Source organism: Schistocerca serialis, chromosome 5 (genome assembly GCF_023864345.2).
Source record: "Schistocerca serialis cubense isolate TAMUIC-IGC-003099 chromosome 5, iqSchSeri2.2, whole genome shotgun sequence".
Taxonomy (NCBI): domain Eukaryota; kingdom Metazoa; phylum Arthropoda; class Insecta; order Orthoptera; family Acrididae; genus Schistocerca; species Schistocerca serialis.
In genome coordinates, this window is record NC_064642.1 from 521728248 (window position 1) to 521751195 (window position 22948).

Consider the following 22948-nt stretch of genomic DNA (forward strand, 5'->3'; position numbering starts at 1 on the left):
CAATAACAGACAAATTTACTATATGTGAACTTAGAGCATGTAATGGACTTTCCTGACTGCACTTTGACTGATTATCAACAAAATTCAATGACTTTAATTCCTTGCAACTAACTTGCTGCCTAACGCTACTTCCTATTACTTGCTAATATACAATGCATCAGTGACCTGTTTGTGTGCTCCTTTATAATAGCTGACGAATAGTTATATATCGAATTTTCTACTTGTGTGTTTCTGGGCCCATAATCTCTTGATAAATTCTTGTTGTAAGGATAAGTAACTATTTTGTTGTCTTTAAAGGAATACACTTCAGTGTAAATTATTCACTTTTAAATACTTAAACAAGAAACAATTGACAGAGCAGAATGTACTATTGCGTGCAGCATTATTTAAAGTAAATAAATAAATGGAACATATCTAAAAACACCTTGCACAATATGTAACAAGAGGACATAGAAAAATAGTTAGCTCTCAACATTCCTGTGGGTTTTTTAAAATAGTTGAGGAAGTGGCAACTGCACAATTATTGAAGTTAATGTGTAGACTATAAGGGACTGGAGACAAGATGTTAGAAAAATCAAGACCCCCTTCAAAGCATTTGTTGATTGAGAAAAAGCATTGGACAACATTTGATGCCTAGAAAAATAGTTGTATGCTGTAGGGAACGATGCGTAATATAAAATACACGCAAGAACCAAGAGGGAACAACAAGAATGGAAGACAAAGAGATCAATTTTCAGATTTTTAGGCTTAAGTCATTCCACTGTTTAACCTGTATGTAGAAGAACCAATAAAGGAAGAGAAAGAAAGATTCAGAATTGAGATTAAAACTAAAGGTGAAAGGATATCAGAGATTAGATTTGCTGATGACATTGCTATCATCTTTGAAGGTGAGAGAGAAGCACAAGAACTGTTATGTGGGATGAAAAGTGTACTTGGTCCCAAATATGGATTGAGAATAAACGAAACAAAGGCGAAAGAGACGATGAGATTACTGATGAATGTAATATCACGATTGAGGACTATGTAATAAAAAGCATTCCTCATCCAAAGAATTCTACAGTTATGAAACATAGGCCTTAATTTTAGAAAGAAATTTGTGAGAAAGTTTGTCTGGAACACAGCACTGTTTAGAAGTGAATCATGGACTGTGGAAAAACTGGAAAAGAATTGAAGCATTTCAGGTGCTGAAAATTGAGATCAGAAGTGAGATGTTTCTCTACAGTCAGCAATGAAAGGTATGTGTGGAAAATACCATCTAGAAGAAGAGAGAACAAAAGGGCATATTTCAATAAATCTGCTTGTTTTCATACCAATTAGTCAGAGACAGTAAAGTTCTATTAACCATATGTCAGCTTGGACATCACACTTTCTGTGATCAGAAAATATGTCGCTTTTTAATTATCTTGGTATTCTGGTGTACTTCTTTCAGTATGTCACATTTAAACTTGCTTGTTGACAAAAATTGAGTTGTAAAACTGTTCAGTTACTAACTTGATTTGGTTCTGTCCCATCCTTCTAGCCCTTCTTTCTTCATCAATACCAAATGAGCTAATAATTACCGTATTTACTCGAGTCTAAGCCGCACTCGAATCTAAGCCGCACCTGAAAAATGAGACTCGAAATCAAGGAAAAAAAATTTCCCGAATCGAAGCCGCACCTGAAATTTGAGACTCGAAATTCAAAGGGAGAGAAAAGTTTTAGGCCGCATCTCCAAATCGAAACAAAGTTGGTCCACTGTAATATGAGACAATTTAGGTCGAATGAATGACGATACAGCTACAGTAGTTTGGTTCGAGTCGTAAGCTTAGCAGTTAAGCTTTACCAGGTAGCCTTTGCTATGCGTCAGGCGCTCCGTCCGTATTTATACGGGTACCCTTCCTTTTTCACGTGCTTCATCTGGTTTGAATTGATTGCTTATTTTTCTTTGAGCTGATAAGCGCAGTTTTCTTTGTTATAGGTGTTTACGTCACTCTACGCTGAAAATGCATTACTGTACTGTGTCATGCATTGTTTGTCGTACTCTGATACTGCGTATTTACAGCCTGTCGCCGATCGCGGCATGGCTTGCTTTTGTGCGCGCTACCGCCGCTTACGAATAAAAAAAAAAAAAGAAAAAGAGAGAGAGAGAGGAATCGTCTCATTAGCAAAACAATGTCAAGAGACTGCTACTTCTTGTTACTTACACTGCTGCTTCCTTTCATAATGATCAACAAGAACCAAATAATAGACTGCGTATGATAGAAGATGTTCTGAACGAGAGTTTAGTGAAAATTTTTCTCCGTTTGAAAATCTTTGCAGGCGCCTCTTTAGTACATTAAATTCTGCACAGAAATTAGAGTCATCTTAGATTTAAAAATCTAGTCAATTGCCTCGCTTCATTTCTGACTGTATCACTGTTTAGCATAAGAATAATACGAATATAAACATGACATGATATGTATATTCTTCCGCGTTGGCTGTTGTCTCACTCTAGTTTTGTGGTTTATTACGCAGACAGGATTTAAATGAGATAGCAGCAAACACGAAACAATACATGGCAAAATGTTTATATTCGTATTATTCTTATGGTGACGAGAATACTGCATGTGATTCGCAATTTATAAAAGTCCCTATTAGCAACCATCTCTTCTCACAGATAGGAAAAAATTCAGAACGGAGAGTTGACCATATTGACAAACATCCTAAACATTCTTGCCAGTCGGGTTTTCGTAGTACATTGAAATGCTGCTACATTCGAAGATGAACAATACGGAATTTGTATTTGCTTCGTTGGATAATGTATGAAAATGCAGTGGTCGAAACTCGGCGCAGAGAAAAAAAGCTTGTCTTCCACCTTTTTTTTTTAAATTTATTTACTGACACAGAGGTTTTGGCGCCAGTATTTATCTTTGTGCCTACAAAGCATGCCTGTGTAGCGCTACATATATTCGACGGCAGAACTAAGTTGTGGCGCCACCCACCGACATTTTTAAGAACTTCCGCTTGCTTTGCACTCGATTCTAAGCCGCAGGCGGTTTTTTGGATTACAAAAACCGGAAAAAAAGTGCGGCTTAGATTCAAGTAAATACAGTAGTAACGATGTTTTTGATATGACAGAAATTTTTATTTTGAATTTATATAAATGTGTACACATGTACTAGGCTCTTTGGATTGAGACTATTTTCTTAACTGTTTGACTGTGCTTGTCTTGTTAATTCATGTTACATGTTGATGTTAGTACCTATCTGCTTCATTTCCAGTTGACGTAAAAAAGTACATGCTCAAACTTTAATTCCTAAATTATATTAAAGGTAAATGTTCTTTTGACAGGTACAGTATTGCCATGTCACTTCGTGATAAGCAGAGGGTGATTTACACAACTCCTATAAAAGCTTTGAGTAATCAGAAATACAGAGAGTTCTATGAAGAATTTAAAGATGTTGGGCTCGTCACTGGAGATGTTACCATCAATCCATCGGCTAGTTGCCTCATTATGACAACAGAGGTATGTAACAACTTCAGATGTAGATTTTGGTGTTCTTAGTCTTATAGTGCCAGGTGAATTGCTGTTGAACTCTTTGGATGATTGTGATTTTGATGTAAACTTAGTACACCGGCCAGGGTGTAGATGTGTTGGATAAATATAAAAATTATTCAATCCATCTAAAACCAGGTTAGTGGCAACTGACTGTACCTCAAAATAGTAATTGTTTATTTACATCGCTATGATCATTGTGGCAAAGTTAGTGTTAGAGGGCACACAATCTGTGCAGGCAGCTTTATGTATTTCAAGTGTTTGTTGTTCAGTGAATACTTGCTTCAGAACTCTTTTATCTTCCTGCCTTTCTTTTGGCAACTATGTCATGCTTGTCATCTTTTTTGTGGTTCAGAAATAAATGTGTGTGCATTAGCATGGAGAATGATTTTGTTTTTCTTGGCCAGTCAACTGGTAAGTCACAATTATTCTCTGGTTTTTGAATAACGTTTCCAGTTTTGTCCATTCTTGTTGTCATTCAAAATCTGATTTTTTTCTCTCAGTTGAATATGTCCATTGCATTTTATACACAATCTTAATTATTGCTGCAGTTTTTGTGTAGTGATCATGCATTTCAATGCACATTCAACACACAAAATTCTACAGAAATGTTAGTGTTATAATAGTGCGGAGTTAGGTACTGTTTCCTGGATGTTGTCTTTCCTTACTTTGTATTGGGTGAGTGAAATGGTGACACTGAAATCTGTTTGTTGTGACACACGGAGGTGGTGATATGCAATGAAATTATCTGGTATCTTTTGTGGTAGAAATATGAAACAGTTTAAACTGAACTGTACTCAGATGTAGTATTTTGCCTGTATTTCATAATCTTTCTCTGTTTTTAATTTTGTAATATAATCTCTATTTCAAAATTTTCAATTTCTAGATCCTCAGGAATATGCTGTATCGTGGGTCAGAAGTAATGCGTGAAGTAGGCTGGGTTGTTTTTGATGAAATCCATTACATGCGTGACAAAGAACGTGGTGTTGTTTGGGAAGAAACACTTATTTTGTTGCCGGACAATGTACATTACGTTTTTCTTTCGGCAACCATCCCAAATGCTCGTCAGTTTGCTGAATGGGTAGCACATTTACATCGTCAGCCTTGCCATGTTGTCTATACCGATTACAGGCCGGTGCCTTTACAGCACTATATTTTTCCTGTTGGTGGCGATGGAATTCACATGGTTGTGGATGAAGCAGTAAGTAGAAAATTGAATAGTAGAACTTTTTGAGAAACTGTACTTGTAATTCTTCACCAGCAAAATTGTTTTGTTTTAGGGCCAGTTCAAGGAGGATAATTTCAACAAAGCAATGGCAGTTCTGCAGAATGCTGGAGATGCGGCTAAAGGTGACCAGAGGGGTCGACGGGGTGGAATGAAAGGCGAAACGAACATCTATAAAATTGTAAAAATGATCATGGAGAGACAATTTGCACCAGTCATTATTTTCAGTTTCAGCAAAAAGGACTGTGAACTTTATGCTATGCAGATGGCAAGATTGGATTTCAATACTGGTAACACTTTTGTGTAATCATTGAGTCTTTCTGCCATTATCATCATACGGTGCAAAGGAATATTTTGAGAATTATGTTATACACAGTAGTCTAATAATACATTATGATTCTTATTTCGCTTTATTTTTCTTGCTAGTTAAACATTTCTTGCACGTTTCAGCCCACAACAAACTCACCAACTACATAACTTTTCACTTGATTTAATTTTGTAGATGAGTTGCTAGGAATAATTGCAACAAACCCTGAAAGTTGTCTTAGCATTTCACAAGGCCTCTCTACCTCATTTATTGTAATGCTCCTTAGCAGTTCAAGTTAATGTCTGTTGCTCTCTGTTAATTGTGACTCTGACAAACTCTAAGTTTTGAAAATACCTTTGATAAAGGGTTGATTGTATTGTTTTAAGACATAAATTAGTTGATATTATCATAGTTATTAACTTAAAATTGTTTGCAACCTCTTAAATAAAGAAAGTTTTTCTCAGTGGTACAGTACTTAGAAAAATGAAAATACGAGTGCACATTTTGCGCTGGGTGTTTAAAAGGATGAATCCGCATTCATTTTCACTTAGGGAACAGTACAGTTTTAACACACAGAAGTATTCACACCATGAATAACTTTACAAAATAATGTGATGGAAAAGAAATGGCACACCAGTCCAAATATATAATTTTGCACTCAAACTGGGCAATACTTGCATCTAATGCACGTGATCTATGCACACAGGAGAACCTAGTATGAGAATGACGGATGGCATTAACTGCTTGGGAAAGGGTTCTATACAGCTTGGAGACAACATGGAAGTCTTGCCACGGGTGATTGTACTATAATTAAGGAGAAAAGGTTAGAATGAATGTTGGGATTATTCTATAGCAAGGTACAATAAATACACTTCTACAAATTGTATCTAATAGAATTGAATGTGTCCATGTGAAAATGTAGAGTGTGAGTTCCTGTATTGTAATAGACTGGTCTTGGGTGTGTGGTGGGAGGGGGAGGGGGGGGGGCAGAGGGGGAGTGTCATATATATGTGGGAGCAAGCAGGTTTGAATCCACATTTGTCCAGTCTAAATCAGATCTCCTTTGATTTCCATAATGACAAACTGGTTTGGAGGAACAAAATATAGTACTATAGTTCTGTGAATGCAGAAGCATTCTTAGAAAAGGTATGAAAATAATGTGTTGTTTCATCAATCCTCATCCTTTGGTTTCAGTATGCTGATAACGTTTTCACTGTTTGGACCTGCAGTGAGACTAAACTTTCTGTATAATTTAAACCTGTTCTCACAGCTAAGGTTCACAGTTAAATTGTCTGGATACTGTGTCACCTTCCCTGTTGTTAACATCCATTTCATTGTTGCACACTTCCATAATTCTTTACATATCAAACCCTTCATCTAATATCAGTGCTTGCACTTTGACTGTTAACATACTTTTTGCACGAAATGCGTCCACAGTAGCAACAAGAGGATTTCTCATGCAATCTTAACTGATGGGGAAATGTTGATTGCTATGAAAAGCAACAAAAAAGTGCACTTGTGAAACAACTCATGATATACAACAGATGAGATGTAATAATTAGAGCTTATTTTGATATGGCAAAGGCAATTTTGTCTGTAGGAATGGATAAAGACAGACTATATGGGTGTCACACACAGTACTCCATGGGTAGCTTGCTCAGTGAAATGATATCCGTAACTTCTACTCCTGCAGTACCACTAGTGTAATTCTCATTCCATCCCCAGCACTTCTGAAGTACATAGCGTCTTCCTACCACCCATCTCCCGCTTTCAACATAAACATTATTCATTTATTTGTTTTTTTTCCTTTTTTATTTTTGTTTTTACATTTTGAAACTTATGTTTTTGTCCTGTTTGTGTTCTTTTCTCTTTTCTATACTTTTTAAATCCTATGCTTGTTAGTTACTTTCTTTACCATTTCTAGCTACACTTTTTCAAAACTTCTTGGATCTCGTGATGCCAAAGTCTGGTTTGTCTATCACATTCTGTTTGTTCCTGTGTTGTTCACTTTTCTCTTTTTGTTTTGCTTGTAGTGCCCTTTCAGCAGAAGTAAACCATTCCAAGGTGTGATTACTTCAATATTTTGGCATTAGCAGTCTACATATCTTTCTTAAGCAGGCACAGAAATTGACACAAGATATATCTTAACATTCAGAAGCCGGAGTTCTTTCATCTGGCAAAAGAAAGGAAACATTTAGAACTAATAGATTAATTAGGAAATTCCTACAGGCCCACATGTTAACCAAGTTGTAATAGGCAGTATAAGAGAAAAATGAGTGGCTAAAATCTGAAAATTGAGGACAGAAAGGGCAGTTTACAAATCAGATGTAAATAAACACCAGATGAAAATAAAATTACATAAATGAAACAGATACAAACTTCAACAAACAAAAACAAAAATAGTTTCAAATCATGGTCAACAGGTAATAAATGGAAGAAGCCAATAAAATATGTAAGAGAGACTGGTTGAGATGCAAGAACAATATTTCAAATCTGGAAATTCCTGTTTAATTTCAGTTCCATCAACCATTTCTTTGTTTCTGACAGAAAAAAAGAGATGGATGAACAAGGTTGCACCAGCCATTTTTTAGAATGTGTCTGCATGTTATTCCTCTATCTTCACTTGACTTTTAATTGGAGAGATTTTTCTCCTTGGATATTGTGTGTAGTTCATTGTTTGTAAGTCTGATGTGATATCACAGATAAAGTGAATAACTCAGTAGTTCACTCCCAGTAGCTGTCACGAATAATCAAGTGGTCTCATTTTGTACAGAATTCTGCAGCGCAACATCAATGGCATCCTTAATTTAATGGTGGGAATCATTACCAAATGTTTGTAAACTAATAGTGAGAAACAACTTTTTTTCTGTATCTTACAGCTGAAGAAAAGAAGTTAGTGGATGAAGTATTCAATAATGCAATGGACGTTTTATCCAAAGAGGATCGTCAGCTTCCTCAGGTGGAAAATGTTCTACCACTTCTTCGAAGAGGGATTGGTATTCACCATGGAGGTTTGTTGGGAAATCTATGGTTGGAGTTTGTTTTTAGAGATGTTACAGTGTTTAGGTGATCTAAAATTTTTTTACTTTTTTCCAGGATTATTGCCAATTTTGAAGGAAACTATAGAAATTCTATTTGCTGAAGGTTTAATAAAAGCTTTGTTTGCTACTGAAACTTTTGCAATGGGTCTTAATATGCCTGCCAGAACGGTGTTATTTACTGGCCCTCGAAAATTTGATGGAAAGGATTTTCGTTATGTAATTATATCATATATATTTTAAGTAAGCAAATTAAATAGTAGAAGCTATAAACATGAGTAAATGTTGGTAAGAACTGTTAGCAAAAATTTATCTCTGTTACAGAATTGGTGTAGGGAGTGTGTTGTGGGGAGAGCTTTAAAGAGGAGGGATCATTCTTGAAAGAAAATAGTTTGTCATATGATGGAGGAGTTTCCTTAGTGAAAAATAGTTCTTGAAGTGAATGATATCAATGACTGTTCTAGAGAACTAAACATGAGAATTTTAAAACAAAGTATATAAATTACCAAAGAGGATGATTTGCACATCAGTGTGGAAAATGTAGGAAGTGTTGACATTATCATAGTTCATGACGTAAAAATATTTGATTATCAAAAAATTACTGTCTTTTACTAAAGTTTATAGCTTCTTGATTATATAAATAATTTTTTTTTTTAACTGATCAAAAGTTCTGTTGAAATACATTGTGTAGGTCGTAGTTTATTGAGAGTAGGTTTTTTTTCCTTGTATTTTCTATCTACCTTGTCTCTTGATGAAAAACTTAGTACTGAGACTCAGTCAAAGCATTGGATTGTCCTACAAAAGAAACTTGATTTGGATTCATACTAACTTAATTTTCTACATCATTTGTGGTGAGAACTGGCATAATTCACAATGAAGTTGAAGTTCCTTTCTCATTTCTTGTCCAGTTAAGATAGTGTTCTATACGTTTATACCTTTAACTGAAATTAAGTTTCGGAAATTCATAAACAGAAATATGAATATGGTGTTTGTTATCAGTCTGTGGTTACACCATCACAGGGAAATTACTATTGAAGTTTGCACAGTTACTTGAAGAAACAGGAGCATAAAAGAAAAAATCATGAATAAATGTGCCTAAGTTTGGTTTAAATGTACTTATTCATGTGTAGTGTTGCATTGTTAAAACCAAAATTCATTAAATGATTGTTTGGCATAGCATGTACTCAATAGCTGTGGTAGAAAAATACTGATGTCTGTGCTAGAAGCACAAAATGTTAAGTACTTCCAGTGCAAATGTGCAATGTGGTGTGACAGTGTACTTTTACTCTTTTGCCTACTGCAGTATTGATTGACATATGGAGAATCACAGGGGAGGTCTGCAACCCATTCCTGATATGGATGGTCATACCCTCATTTCTTGTGGCCTGAACTAGTAAGCTATGTGAAGCTAACTGATAACATCATGTTCATTCATTAGATGAAGCATTGTTCATGGTGTGTAAACTGCACCATGATAATACCCCTATTCTAGACTCCACAGTTACTGAATTTGAACATTGTCAAGCTGTTGTAATCTGTAGCAGATAATCATTTAAGGTATATTACTCTCCTCCAGAATCTCTCTAACTGTTGAAACAATTTATATGGGAGTAATTGCATAAAATCCGAGTGAAATTGCATAAAATCCCAGTGACTGCCTTCAGGAGTAACAATACATGCTTTGAAAAGAAACTTCCTGGAAGATTAAAACTGTGTGTGCCAGACTGAGACTCGAACTCGGGACCTTTGCCTTTCGCGGGCAAGGAATGACATATTTGAACCTTAAATGGTGTGATTAAAAGATGTATATCTAAGTGTTGGCAACACACGAAGAGACCTTAAAAATCAAAATTTTTTTCGCCAGTAATTAGGTGTTAGCATGAAACTTCCTGACAGATTAAAACTGTGTTCCGGACCGAGACTCAAACTCAGTACCTTTGCCTTTTGTGGGCAAGTGCTCTACCAACTGAGCTACCCAAGCACGACTCACGCCGCGTGCTCACAGCTTTACTTCTGCCAGTGCCTCGTCTCCTACCTTCCAAACTTTACAGAAGTTTCATATCAGCACACACTCTGCTGCAGAGTGAAAATCTCATTCTGTATACATGCTTTGACGCCCGGGATACGTGTTGTCTGGGATGCCAGAAGTGACTCTACACCAAATTAAGTGAATGTTATTTTATTTTATCCAGGTCCTTCAGTAGTGTTGCATACTTTAATAGTAGTGATAAATGCAGTTTCTTTCTTGATACAATTTCTAGACATTGCATTTATATTTATAGCTTACATCAGGAGAATATATTCAGATGTCTGGAAGAGCAGGTCGACGTGGTTTGGATGAAAAAGGAATTGTAATCCTTATGATTGATGAAAAAGTGAGCCCAGCTGTAGGCCGTGACATTGTGCAAGGCCTGCCAGATCCCATAAACTCGGCTTTCCATCTTACTTATAATATGGTACTCAATCTCTTGCGTGTGGAAGAAATTAATCCGGAATATATGCTGGAGAGAAGTTTCTTCCAGTTTCAAAACCAGTCATCTATACCTCATTTGTATGAAAGTAAGTGCTTACAAATTCTTTATCTTCACTTGTTGTGTGCTCTTTTTGGATGTGCATATTTGTTGTACAGTTTTTGTGCTGCTGCTATTTTATCTGTATACTTTTAATTACACTGTAATGTGTGTTGCCTTTTATTGCCTTGACATGTATCATACATTTGGAATGAAAAAAAGAAGTATTGTGTGAGATGCGTGCTTAGAAGTCATGTAGGTACAAGTACATATTTACAGTCTCATGGCTTTCAAAACTATTTTTTTTTAAAGGATACAGATAAACAACTGGATTAAAGAATGAATGTAGGTTCACTAAAGGCAAGGTAGAAATATTCTTAACCCTAAATCAGGAGTCACACATTACAATGAGGTGTTATGAACAAACAGCCAAGATTCAGTGGGAAAGAGAGAATGAGATATGGATGCTAATGAATGACTAATTATTGCAAAAAGAGTGAGAGGAAAAGATAGATAGGTCGAGGGAGAGCTAGAATATGACAAGTTGAACGAAGAGAAAATAAAATTAGAGACTTAATGTGTGTGCACAGCACTACAGGAAAGTTTTCACTTACTAGGAGCACTGACAGTGAAATAAGAAGGCAATAAATGACTAAATTAATATTTACCTTTAAGTGTACACACTGCAAGCTAGCTTAGGATATGTGGCAAAGAATACTTTGTGTACCACTGTCACTTCCCCTCCTTAAGTAAGTACAGTAATAATCACACACATACTGAGTGTAAACTACCAATTAATGTGAATATTAGCATACAACACATTTTTAGAGCCCTTTTTCACATTTAGAGGTGAGAAACACTTGCTTTTTGAGGTTAGCGAATGTTACAAACCTGAAATAGAATACCACTGCAGCCCATACCTTAAGTGATTACGCTAGTGAAATATTGCAGACCTAATGAGTAAAACGTTGTAATGCAAAACGGAATAAAGAAATATTACATGAAATTTTTCATTGGATGAAAATGGAAAATTGTTTTGTTTTATCCATCAAAAATAATTGATCCAGGGAACCACCAGAGAGAGAGAGAGAGAGAGAGAGAGAGAGAGAGAGAGAGAGAGAGAGAGAGATTATGAAGATAATTATCTTTTAAACTGACATTTCTTATATCAGAGTTAAAAAAACATCAGTGAAATTGTAAACTTTAATATTTCTTCCTTCTCAAATAGTTGGTCTTGTGCTGGCAATGTAAGATACTCTCCTTTTTGGTCATGCCTTTTCTGCACTGGCACTTCAAAATTTACTGCAAAGTCGCTGTTCGCAGTTAAGAACTAAACCTGCACGCATCACAGAATCCTCTAGCTTTTCAATTTTTGTATCCATTTCTCTTCTCAAATTTTCTTCCTATCTGTGATATGACTTTTAATGCCAGTGCTCTAGGTCATTAGAAAGAAAATGTTTTCTCACCATTTAAATTACGCAATATTTACCCTGCAAGTAAATAAATCTTTCTTGTCAACACTCAACTGTCGACTTTCTTTTGGAGTATTTTACTATCCTAGACAAAGAAGAGATGAAATAGATTTTTAAATTATTCTAATAAACATGTCTTGTTGTACTATCTCCTGAAAGAAACTCTTGAGCTAAAAAAAGAACCTATCTAAGGCTCAGATTGATAGTGAAATGTCTTCTTACTATATAATGACCCTCGTTATACTTTTTTCTTCAGTGTCAGTTCTAATTTTTTTTAACGTGTTAGTGAAATTATGACCTTTTACAGTTTTTTCTCTTATTTATGATGATGTGTTAGAATTTACAAAATATTTATTTTCTTCAACATTTCATTTGATAAACCTCGAATAGTAGAAGGGATCAATTTGACACTACTGTAATTAGTTTTCTGAATCATCATCATCATCATCATCATCATCATCATCATCATCATTTAAGACAGATTATGCCTTTCAGTGTTCAGTCTGGAGCATAGTCCCCTTATAAAATTCCTCCATGATCCCCTATTCAGTGCTAACATTGGTGCCTCTTCTGATGTTAAAGCTATTACTTCAAAATCATTCTTGACCGAATCCAGGTACCTTCTCCTTGGTCTGCCCCGACTCCTCCTACCCTCTACTGCTGAACCCATGAGTCTCTTGAGTAACCTTCCTTCTCCCATGCGTGTAACATGACCCCACCATCTAAGCCTGTTCGCCCTGACTGCTGGATCTATAGAGTTCATTCCCAGTTTTTCTTTGACTTCCTCATTGTGGACACCCTCCTGCCATTGTTCCCATCTACTAGTACCTTCAATCATCCTAGCTACTTTCATATCCGTAACCTCAACCTTGTTGATAAGGTAACCTGAATCCACCCAGCTTTCGCTCCCATACAACAAAGTTGGTCGAAAGATTGAACGGTGCACAGATAACTTAGTCTTGGTACTGACTTCCTTCTTGCAGAAGAGAGTAGATCGTAGCTGAGCGCTCACTGCATTAGTTTTGCTACACCTCACTTCCAGTTCTTTCATTATGTTGCCATCCTGTGAGAATATGCATACTAAGTACTTGAAACCGTCCACCTGTTCTAACTTTGTTCCTCCTATTTGACACTCAATCCGTTTATATTTCTTTTCCACTGACATTACTTTCGTTTTGGAGATGCTAATCTTCATACCATAGTCCTTACATTTCTGATCTAGCTCTGAAATATTACTTTGCAAACTTTCAATTGAATCTGCCATCACAACTAAGTCATCCGCGTATGCAAGACTGCTTACTTTGTGTTCACATATCTTAATCTCACCCCTCCAGTCTATTGTTTTCAACATATGATCCATAAATAATATGAACAACAGTGGAGACAGGTTGCAGCCTTGTCTTGCCCCTGAAACTACTCTGAACCGTGAACTCAATTTACAGTCAACTCTAACTGCTGCCTGACTATCCAGGTAAAAGTTTGCCTCCTATTCCATTATCTCGTAGAACAGACAATAACTTCCTCCTAGGAACCCAGTCATATGCCTTTTCTAGATCTATAAAGCATTGATAAAATTCCCCGTTCCACTCTTAACACTTCTCCATTATTTGCCATAAGCTAAAGAACTGGTACTGACAACCTCTAAGAGGCCTAAACCCACACTGATTTTCATCCAATCGGTCCTCAACTAATACTCGCACTTTCCTTTCAACAATACCTGATAAGATTTTACCCACAACGCTGATTAAAGAGATACCTCTGTAGTTGTTACAATCTTTTCTGTTTCCATGTTTAAAGATTGGTGTGATTACTGCTTTTGTCGAGTCTGATGGAACCTGTCCCGACTCCCATGCCATTTCAATTATCCTGTGTAGCCATTTAAGACCTGACATTCCACTGTATTTGATGAGTTCCGACTTAATTTCATCCACCCCAGCTGCTTTATTGCGCTGCAATCTATTGACCATTTTCTCCACTTCCTCAAATGTGATGCTATTTCCATCATTAATCTATCCCATTCTACCTCGAAATCTGAAACATTACTGATCGTATTTTCACCTACATTGAGCAACTCTTCAAAATATTCCCTCCATCTGCCCAAGGCATCCACAGGATTCACCAGCAGTTTTCCTGACCTGTCCAAAATACTTGTCATTTCCTTCTTACCTCCCTTTCAAAGACTGCTAATTACACTCCAGCTTGACCCATAGTCTCCAACCTGTTTCCAAAGTCTTCCCAAGATTTCTTCTTGGATGGTGCAATTATCTGTTTGGCTTTGTTTCTTTCTTCAACATTTTCAGAATATGTGCAAATAATCCAGCAATGAAGTGGCAACAGTCAGAAGTCATGCAGAGTTGTTGCTGTTCATTGTTGCATCTCGGCACATGCACAATTCAGTCTGCCACAGTTTATATCATATTATTCAGGTAATATTCTTTGTCTTTGAAAGACATTTTTGAACATGTATCATCAGCTTGGACTTTCTGATGAACTGTTATAGCCCTTCGAGAATTCCAACGTTGAAACAGAATTGACATCTCTGATAAAAATAAGGATTTTGTATCAGAAGCAAGTGAAGATGAAGACATTGCGAATGAAGGAGGGATTAGTGGAGGATGCTTATCTATGCAAATCCTCACCTTATCCATCACAGCAGGCTCAAGTGAGTGCCTCTACAAAGATGATTGCTAGGAATGGAACCAAATGGAAGGTTGCCAATTTTTCATCTTCAGGATGAAAGTTGGCTGTAAACATTCTAAAGGAGAGAGGAAGTCCTACTATTTACACTTGCAAATGAGCAGATGATTCTTTCATCATATCCTGTTTTATTTTTGACAAAGCAATGCTACGTCTCATGAAGAAATGTGCAGAATCAAATGTGTGAAAAGTACTAAAAAATGGTGGTTGGATCATGTCACGTGCGGAACAGGAAAAATTGAGAGCCGTCATGTGTACTCGGGGTGTCACAGGTGCAAAAAGTATGTCTGTGAATGATCTCTGGTTGCATTCTTGAGGGCTTACTTTCATCATTTACATTATACCAAGGGTTAGATTTCAGGAGTTTCTAGGATTTTTCTGTTTGATGAAAAATCAACCTGAGTTGAATGTCTGCCACCAATAAATTCACTCTTTTATCTGAAATTTGGAGAAAGTTCATTGAAACTCCCATCCCCACTTTATAAGTAACTTATAAGCACTTAGGTAACTTACACAACTTTTGCTTTAGACAGACAGAGCATATGGTTCAGGAAAGAATTTGCACAATCAACAAAAAGAATAACTGTTTAGTTTATTTAAGGGAAGTATATTATGTAAAAAGACACGCTGGAAATCAGTGTCCTCTACTTTGATATCCGCCACAAGTTTCTGCTACTCAGCATCCCTAGGATCATCAGCAAACAGTGATCCACTGCTTCAACAGAGCGAGAAGTGTGAAGGTTTAAGTAGTATGTGTGATGTATACGAGGGATGTAAAATGTACGCTAAAAGGTACTGCAGTCCTCCCTGCACCCTGCATGCGTCAGTCCATTGTAGAGTTGAGACAGAGGTGCATTTGTTAGTGATAACAGCTGTCCTCATTTTCCTGATGGTTTGATGTTCAACTTGAATAATGGAAGCTCATCAAACATGTTCTCCTTGTAAAAGATTGTATCTGGATCAAGTTTCTGATACCTAATCCATTGCATCCTTAGCCGTGAAACTAGAAGGTTTTCTTTATCAATCGGTCTCAAGTTTTTTCCATATTTTCTACTACTAAAAGCTCTTCACCAGACATCACAGCAAGAGAAAGGATTCTTTTTCTTTGATTTCGTGATAACTCTAAACCAGTTAGGAGGGCAAAACATGCCTTGACACTTCCTGTACAATTCAGTTGAGCCAAAGTCATTCAGAAGACCAGAATGACCAGTGATAATGGACTATTGATCAATGGCTTTGATATTGGTGTCTTCACTCAAAACTACCCTCAGTAAATTTAACGCCATCTTCCGGTTTCGTCCTGTGCATGTATCGCTGTATAATACAATGTGTTTTGCTGTTGGTGCTCTACATTTTTGTTTGACTAAACATGCAATGATTTTGCGTGAGCCTCGAGATCCTACAGTTTCATCTCAACAGTACATGTGGCCTAGTCCTGTTGATAACTCTCGGAACTTAAGTTATAAAGGTATAAATTACATGTATTATAAGCTTTTTGGCATGTTAGTTTTGGGAGGGGTAATGACTTTTTCAAATCAAATGGAAAAATAGTGGTGGTGGTGGTTAGTGTTTAACGTCCCGTCGACAACGAGGTCATTAGAGACGGAGCGCAAGCTTGGGTTAGGGAAGGATTGGGAAGGAAATCGGCCGTGCCCTTTCAAAGGAACCATCCCGGCATTTGCCTGAAACGATTTAGGGAAATCACGGAAAACCTAAATCAGGATGGCTGGAGACGGGATTGAACCGTCGTCCTCCCGAATGCGAGTCCAGTGTGCTAACCACTGCGCCACCTCGCTCGGTGGAAAAATAGTAATAGGAGCTATCGAAAGCCGATTTTTCAGAGTCTTCTTTCATAGCATCTCTTACCTTCTCAGCCTTTTGTCAGTGAAGTTCATGTTTAAGTTTATGTTCTCTCTTCTCTCGGTCATCTACTGAGGAGTTTATCGTACTTTTAAAGGAATCGCATTTCACACATCTGCTATTAATGTGTAGCATAAAAATTTAGACTGAACTCCATATTAAATGCAGACAAACATGTGGTTCCTGAGAGGCGCAGCAGCCTTTTCAGTAGTTGCAGGGGCAACAGTCTGGATGACTGACTGATTTGGCCTTGTAGCATCAACCAAAACATCCTTGCTGTGCTGGTGCTGTGTACAGCTGAAAGCAAGGGGAACTACAGCCATAATTTTTCCTGAGGGCATGCAACTCTGCTGTGTGGGTAAATGATGATATGTCCTCTTGGGTAAAATATCCCAGGGGTAAAATAGTCCCCCATTCAAACCAAAGAGTGGGGACTACTCAGGAGGATGTTGTAAAATCAAGTGAAACAAAACTGGCATTCTGTAGATTGGAGTGTGGAATGTTACATCCCTTAATCAGGCAGGTAGGTTAGAAAATTTAGAAAGGGAAATAGATAGATTGAAGTTAGATGAAGTGGAAATTAGTGAAGTTAGGTGGCAGGAGGAACAGGACTTCTGGTCAGATGAATTCAGGGTTATAAATACAAAGTCAGGTAGGGGTAATGCTTGAGTAGGTTTAATAATGAATAAGCAGATAGAAATGTGGATAAGTTACTATGAACAGCACAGTGACCGCACTATCATAACCAAGATAAACACGAAGCCCATGCGTACCACAGTAGGGAAAGTTTATGTGCCAACTAGCTCTGCAGTTGATGAAGAGATATAAGACATATATGATGAGATAAAGGAAATTATTCAGATAGTCAAAGGAGATGAAAATTGATTTGTGATGGGGGACTGGTATTCAATAGTAGGAAAAGGAAGAGAAAGAAACATAGTGGGTGAATATGGACTGGTGGGAAAGGAATGAAAGAGAAACCTGTCTGGTAGAATTTTGCACAGATCACAATTTAATCATCGCTAATACATGATGTAAGAACCATAAGAGAAAAGGTAGTATACGTGGAAGAGACGTGGAGACACTGGAAGGTTTCATATTGATTATGTAATGGTTAGTCAGAGATTTAGGAACCAGGTTTTAAATTGCAAGACGTTTCCGGAGCAGATGTGGACTCTGACCATAATTTATTGATTATGAACTGTAGATTAAAATTGAAGAAATTGCAAAAAGGTAGGAAATTAAGGAGATGGGATATAGATAAGTTGAAAGAACCAGATGTCACTGAGAGTTTCAAAGGGAGGATTAGGCAAAAGTTGACTAAAATAGGAGAAAGGAATACAGTAGATGATGAATGGATAACTTTAAGAGATGATACAGTGAAGGATCAAATAGGTGAAAAGACAAGGCTTGATAGAAATCCATGGATAACACAAGAGATATTGAATTTGATTCAAGAAAGGAGAAGATTTAAAAACACAGTTAATGAACCAGGTGAAAGGGAGTACAAATGCTTGAAAAATGAGACTGACAGGAGGTGCAAAATGGCTAAGCACGAATGGCTGGAAGACAAATTTAAGGATTTAGAAGAATATTTCACTAGGGGGAAGGTACATACCGCCTATAGGAAGATTATAAAGGCCTCTGGGGAAAAGGGAAACAGCTGTTTGAATATCAAGAGCTCAGATGGAAAACCAGTTCTAAGCAAAGAAGGGAAAGCCAAATTGTGGAAGGAGTGTATAGAGGGTCTGTACAAGGCAGTTGAACTTTAAGGCAATATTATAGAAAGGAAAGTGGACATAGCTGAAGGTGAATTGGGAAATATGACACTGTGAGAAGAATTTGACAGAGCTCTGAAAGATCTAAATTGAAAGAAGGCCCCAGGAGTTGGCTATAATCTGTCAGAGCTGATAGCCAGCCATGACAAAACTCTTCTATCTGGTGTGCAGGATGTATGAGACAGGTGAAATACCCCCAGAATTCAAGAAGAGTGTAGTAATTCCAAGACCAAAGAAATCAATTGCTGAAAGGTGTGAAAATTACCAAACTACCAGTTTAATAAGTCATGGCTGCAGAGTACTAACGTAAATTCTGTACAAAAAAAATTGGAAAACTGGTAGAAACCAACCTTGGGAAAGATCAGCTTGGATTCTGAAAAAATGTAGGAACACACAAGGCTATACTGACCCTATGTTTTATTGTAGAAGACAGGTTGAGGAAAGACTAACCTACATTTATAGCATTTGTAGACTTTGAGAAAGCTTTGAAGATGTTGATTGGAATACTCTCTTTGAAATTCTGAAGGTAGCAGGGGTAAAATACAGGTATCGAAAGGCTATTTACAACTTGAACAGAAACCAGAAACCAGATGGCATTTATAAGAGTTGAGGGGCATGTAAAGGAAACAGTGATTGAGAAGGGAATGAGACAGGGTTGTAGCCTATCGACCATGTTATTCAATCTGTACATTGAACAAGCAGTAAAGGAAACCAAAGAAAAATTTGGAGTAGGAATTGAAGTTCAGGGGGAAGAAACTATAATTCTTTCAGAGACAGCACATGACTTGGAAGACTAGTTGAATGGATTGGACTGTGTCTTGAAAGGAGGATGTAAGATGAACATCAACAAAAGCAAAACAAGGGTAATGGAACGTAGTTGAATTAAATCAAGTGATGCTGAGGGAATAAGACGAGGAAACAAGGCACTTAAAGTGGTAGATGGGTTTTTCTATTTGGGCAGCAAAATAACTAATGATAGCCAAAGTAGAGATGATATAAAAGATAGACTGGCAATGGTAAGTAAAGCATTTCTGAAGAAGAAAAATTTATTAATGTTGAATACAGGTGTAAGTCTTTTCTGAAAGTATTTATCTGGAGTGTAGCCATGTATGGAAATGAAACATGGACAATAAAATGTTGAGACAGAAAGAGAATAGAAGCTTTCGAAATGTGGTGCTACAGAAGAATGTTGAATATCAGATGGGTCGATCATCTAACAAATGAGAATGTACTGAGTAGAATTGGGAGACAAGAAATTTGTGACCAAAAGAGAGGACCAGTTGATAGCACACATTCTGATACTGATACGTCAAGAGATCAGGGAAGTGTGTGGTGGGGGTGGGGTGGGGTGGGGGGGGGGCTAAAATCATAGCAGGAGACCAATAGATCAAAATAGTAACCAGATTTAGAAGGCTATAGGCTGCAGTGGTTATTAGGAGATGAAGAGGCTCGCACAGGATAAAGTAGCATGGAGAGCTACATCAAACCAGTCTTCAGAATGAAGACCACCACACATTTAATTTTCTATGATAAATATGTTCTTTTAACTGGTTCTTTGCCCTGTTCAGCACAGTAATCCTTGTAGAGGTTAAATAATAAGCGGATATTTAGAACCTCTGACAAATATTTTCTTTTCGTGTTCTGGGATCTTGTGTAATGGGACTGGTAAGTGATTTTTCGATGAAGTATTTTATTTACCGGGACATACTTTCACTGGTTGTGTGAACCTGGCGACTGTCCAGCTTTCATTTTCTTAGAGGCCCTAGTAATCCAGCAATAAGATATTCGGAAAGTTTTTAGGAAATAATTCTGTCACTTTGCATAACATAATACTGCTTAGTAGTGGACTTTACTGCTCTACAGCAGTTTTTGGACAGTGAAAGAACCTGCCTTCCAGAATGAGTCAAAAGCATTTGTTTCTGTGAATCCTCTGAAATTTTTTCAGAACATTCATTCTTGCCTTGGAATTAGGATTTTTAAATTTTTTCCCACTAACCAATTTTCTTTTTCAGTTTTATAAGATTTTCCTGCATTTCTCATTTTCTTGCTTTCTACTCTGTTCTTCTTCTGGAATTGTTTTGTCTCATATTCTGTTTAGACAATTTCTAGACCTTCTGCGGGATGAAACTGCATCTCTTCTTCCTCTTCTACATTTTTGTCTAAAAAATAATTCTGTACGTTTCAAGCAAATGATTTGGCCAGCCAGATCGCCCAAAATGAATCCGATTGAACATTTATGGGACGTAAACAAGAGGTAAGTTCGTGCACAAAATCCTGCACCGGCAACACTTTGGAAATTATGGACGGCTGTAGAGGCAGCATGGCTCGGTAATTCTGCAGGAAACTTCCAGCAACTTGTTGAGTCCATGCAACATAGGGTTGCTGCACTATGCCATGCAAAAGGAGGTCTGACACAATGTTAGGAGGTATCCCATGACTTGTCATCTCAGTTTATTTGTCAACAGATTCTTTGTCAGCCAATATATGTGATGAGCTAACACTATCCCTGTTGCTTTCTGAGCTTATTGCTTCACTCATTTAAAAAACAAAATAACTTTGAACGTACAGGGTGATGTGGATTACACCGTCAGTAGCATATAGCATCCATGACACTATAACAAAAACAAGTAACTGAAATAGTGGTGTAACTCCCAGGTACACCACTTTGCTATCAACAGATAACTGACTTCACAAACTTGTGCTGGCATCTGCTGAGTTGTTTGGGGAACTAGGAATTACACTACTATTCTTGTTGATAATTTTACATATTCAGAATTCATTTCTAGCATTAATACACATTTTTAAAAAGTTTGGCTTTAAAAGACTAGTATGTAATGCTTTCCCATACTTCAGAAAAGAGGACACGAATAGAGATAAGAAACCTCTCATAGCATACATAGTTTTGCATCTCATGGAACCATTTCTGAATTAAGGAAGAATTGTGATGACAGATGACTTGTGCATGTCTCTTCAGCTTGATAAGAAGCTCAAAGGAAATAAAACTTCATTAGTTGGTACAATAAACAACAATCCCTGATGACGTAAAGAAGCCAAATGCTGAAATACATTCCACCATTATCCTGCACCAGACTGGCAACACAGACTGCTCCATGACTATATGCCAAGGAAAAAAAAGAATAAAAATGCCAGTCTTCTGAGTACATTGCATGCTGGAGTATCAATAAATAAAGAAGAAAACTGAAATTACAACATTCTACAATGCAACAAAGTATGGGGTAGACATGGTTCATCAAATGAACTGAAACTATACTGCAAAGGTTGCTTGTAAGAGATGCCTGATACATTTCTTCTACATAATCTTGGAATGGTGACAATAAATGCATGGGTCATCTACAAAACAATAACGAACAAGAAAATAGAGAAGTAGTTGATACTACAACTGGTGAATGAACTCAAGGGAGTAAAAGAGCAAGAAGAGGAACACAGAAAGGGAAAGGATACAGGTACAAAAGCATCTAGAAAGCAGAAGACATACCGTATCAGCCTCTGCAGAGGCAACAAAACCAGTGACATTTGGGTGAAGGGCCACAAAGCTGTATATGGAAAGTGTACACACAAAACAGAAATCACCTTTGCTAAATGTGTCTAGCAGATTCAAATGACTTGAGTAAAAAGTAGAACAAAACCATATGTAGAACACATGTGAGTATAATGTGGACCATATAAACTACTTGTATCTAGACTGTTCTGCAAATGGTTAATAAATGAAAGACTACAGTTTAGGAAGCTTGTTAGCATTAGTAACAATAAATTCATAAGATATTTTGTTGTTGATGTAAATAAGTACTATATTAATCATGAAGTTAAATAGTTGTTGTTGTAACTCTAAAAATTGTGGGAATTAAACTATACTAAAATAAAGTACACATTTAAGTTCAATATGAAAAATATTTTATGTGGTGTCAAAATGACCCCTTTTCACCATTTTAGGAAAGTCAGAAACTTTGTCATTCTCGTGTTAAAGTATTCTATGTACGTGAAAACTTACACTTTAAAGAATGTACGAATGGTTTAATTATGTTTACTTTGTATCATTAGACTTGCTGTCACAACTGTCTGATTCCTTTTTATAGAATATTCTGTAGAAAAAAAAAACTTTTTCTAAAATAAATAAATCAAGCAAACTGTTGTAAAACTGGGGTTTTAGATTCAACTGCAGTACGTATGTATTCAGTCTGAAAAAAGCACAGGGTATTGTTGTTGAATGAATTTCTTATTCTGAAAACATTAAATGTCCTGTAACTGTAGTCACTTCATTTTTCTTTTACAGAAGCACAGAGGCTCCAGAATGAACACGATTCCATTATTGTTCCAAAGGAAGCCCAAGTGGCTTCATATTACAGAATCAGGCAACAACTGGAACAGTTAGGGAAGCAGTTCCATACATTCCTCACAAAGCCTGAATATATCACTCCTTTCTTGCAGCCAGGAAGGATGGTAAAGGTTAGTTCTTGGTTGACTATACATATTATATAACTTCCGGATGGAAAATCCTTATTTGCTGTAGTTGGAGTCACGAATGTTGG

The 22948-nt window shown here is 36.9% G+C and overlaps 1 protein-coding gene across 1 annotated transcript in view; it reads left to right on the forward strand.

Annotated features, from left to right (window-relative positions):
- LOC126480705 (exosome RNA helicase MTR4) overlaps positions 1-22948 on the forward strand; it is a 98407-nt gene that overhangs the window by 40785 nt on the left and 34674 nt on the right. Inside the window, exons 4-10 of the mRNA XM_050103951.1 lie at positions 3310-3484; positions 4401-4715; positions 4795-5029; positions 7926-8057; positions 8143-8303; positions 10367-10643; positions 22693-22865. Of these exons, the coding sequence (XP_049959908.1) occupies positions 3310-3484; positions 4401-4715; positions 4795-5029; positions 7926-8057; positions 8143-8303; positions 10367-10643; positions 22693-22865 (1468 nt within the window). The remainder of the gene's footprint in view (positions 1-3309; positions 3485-4400; positions 4716-4794; positions 5030-7925; positions 8058-8142; positions 8304-10366; positions 10644-22692; positions 22866-22948) is intronic.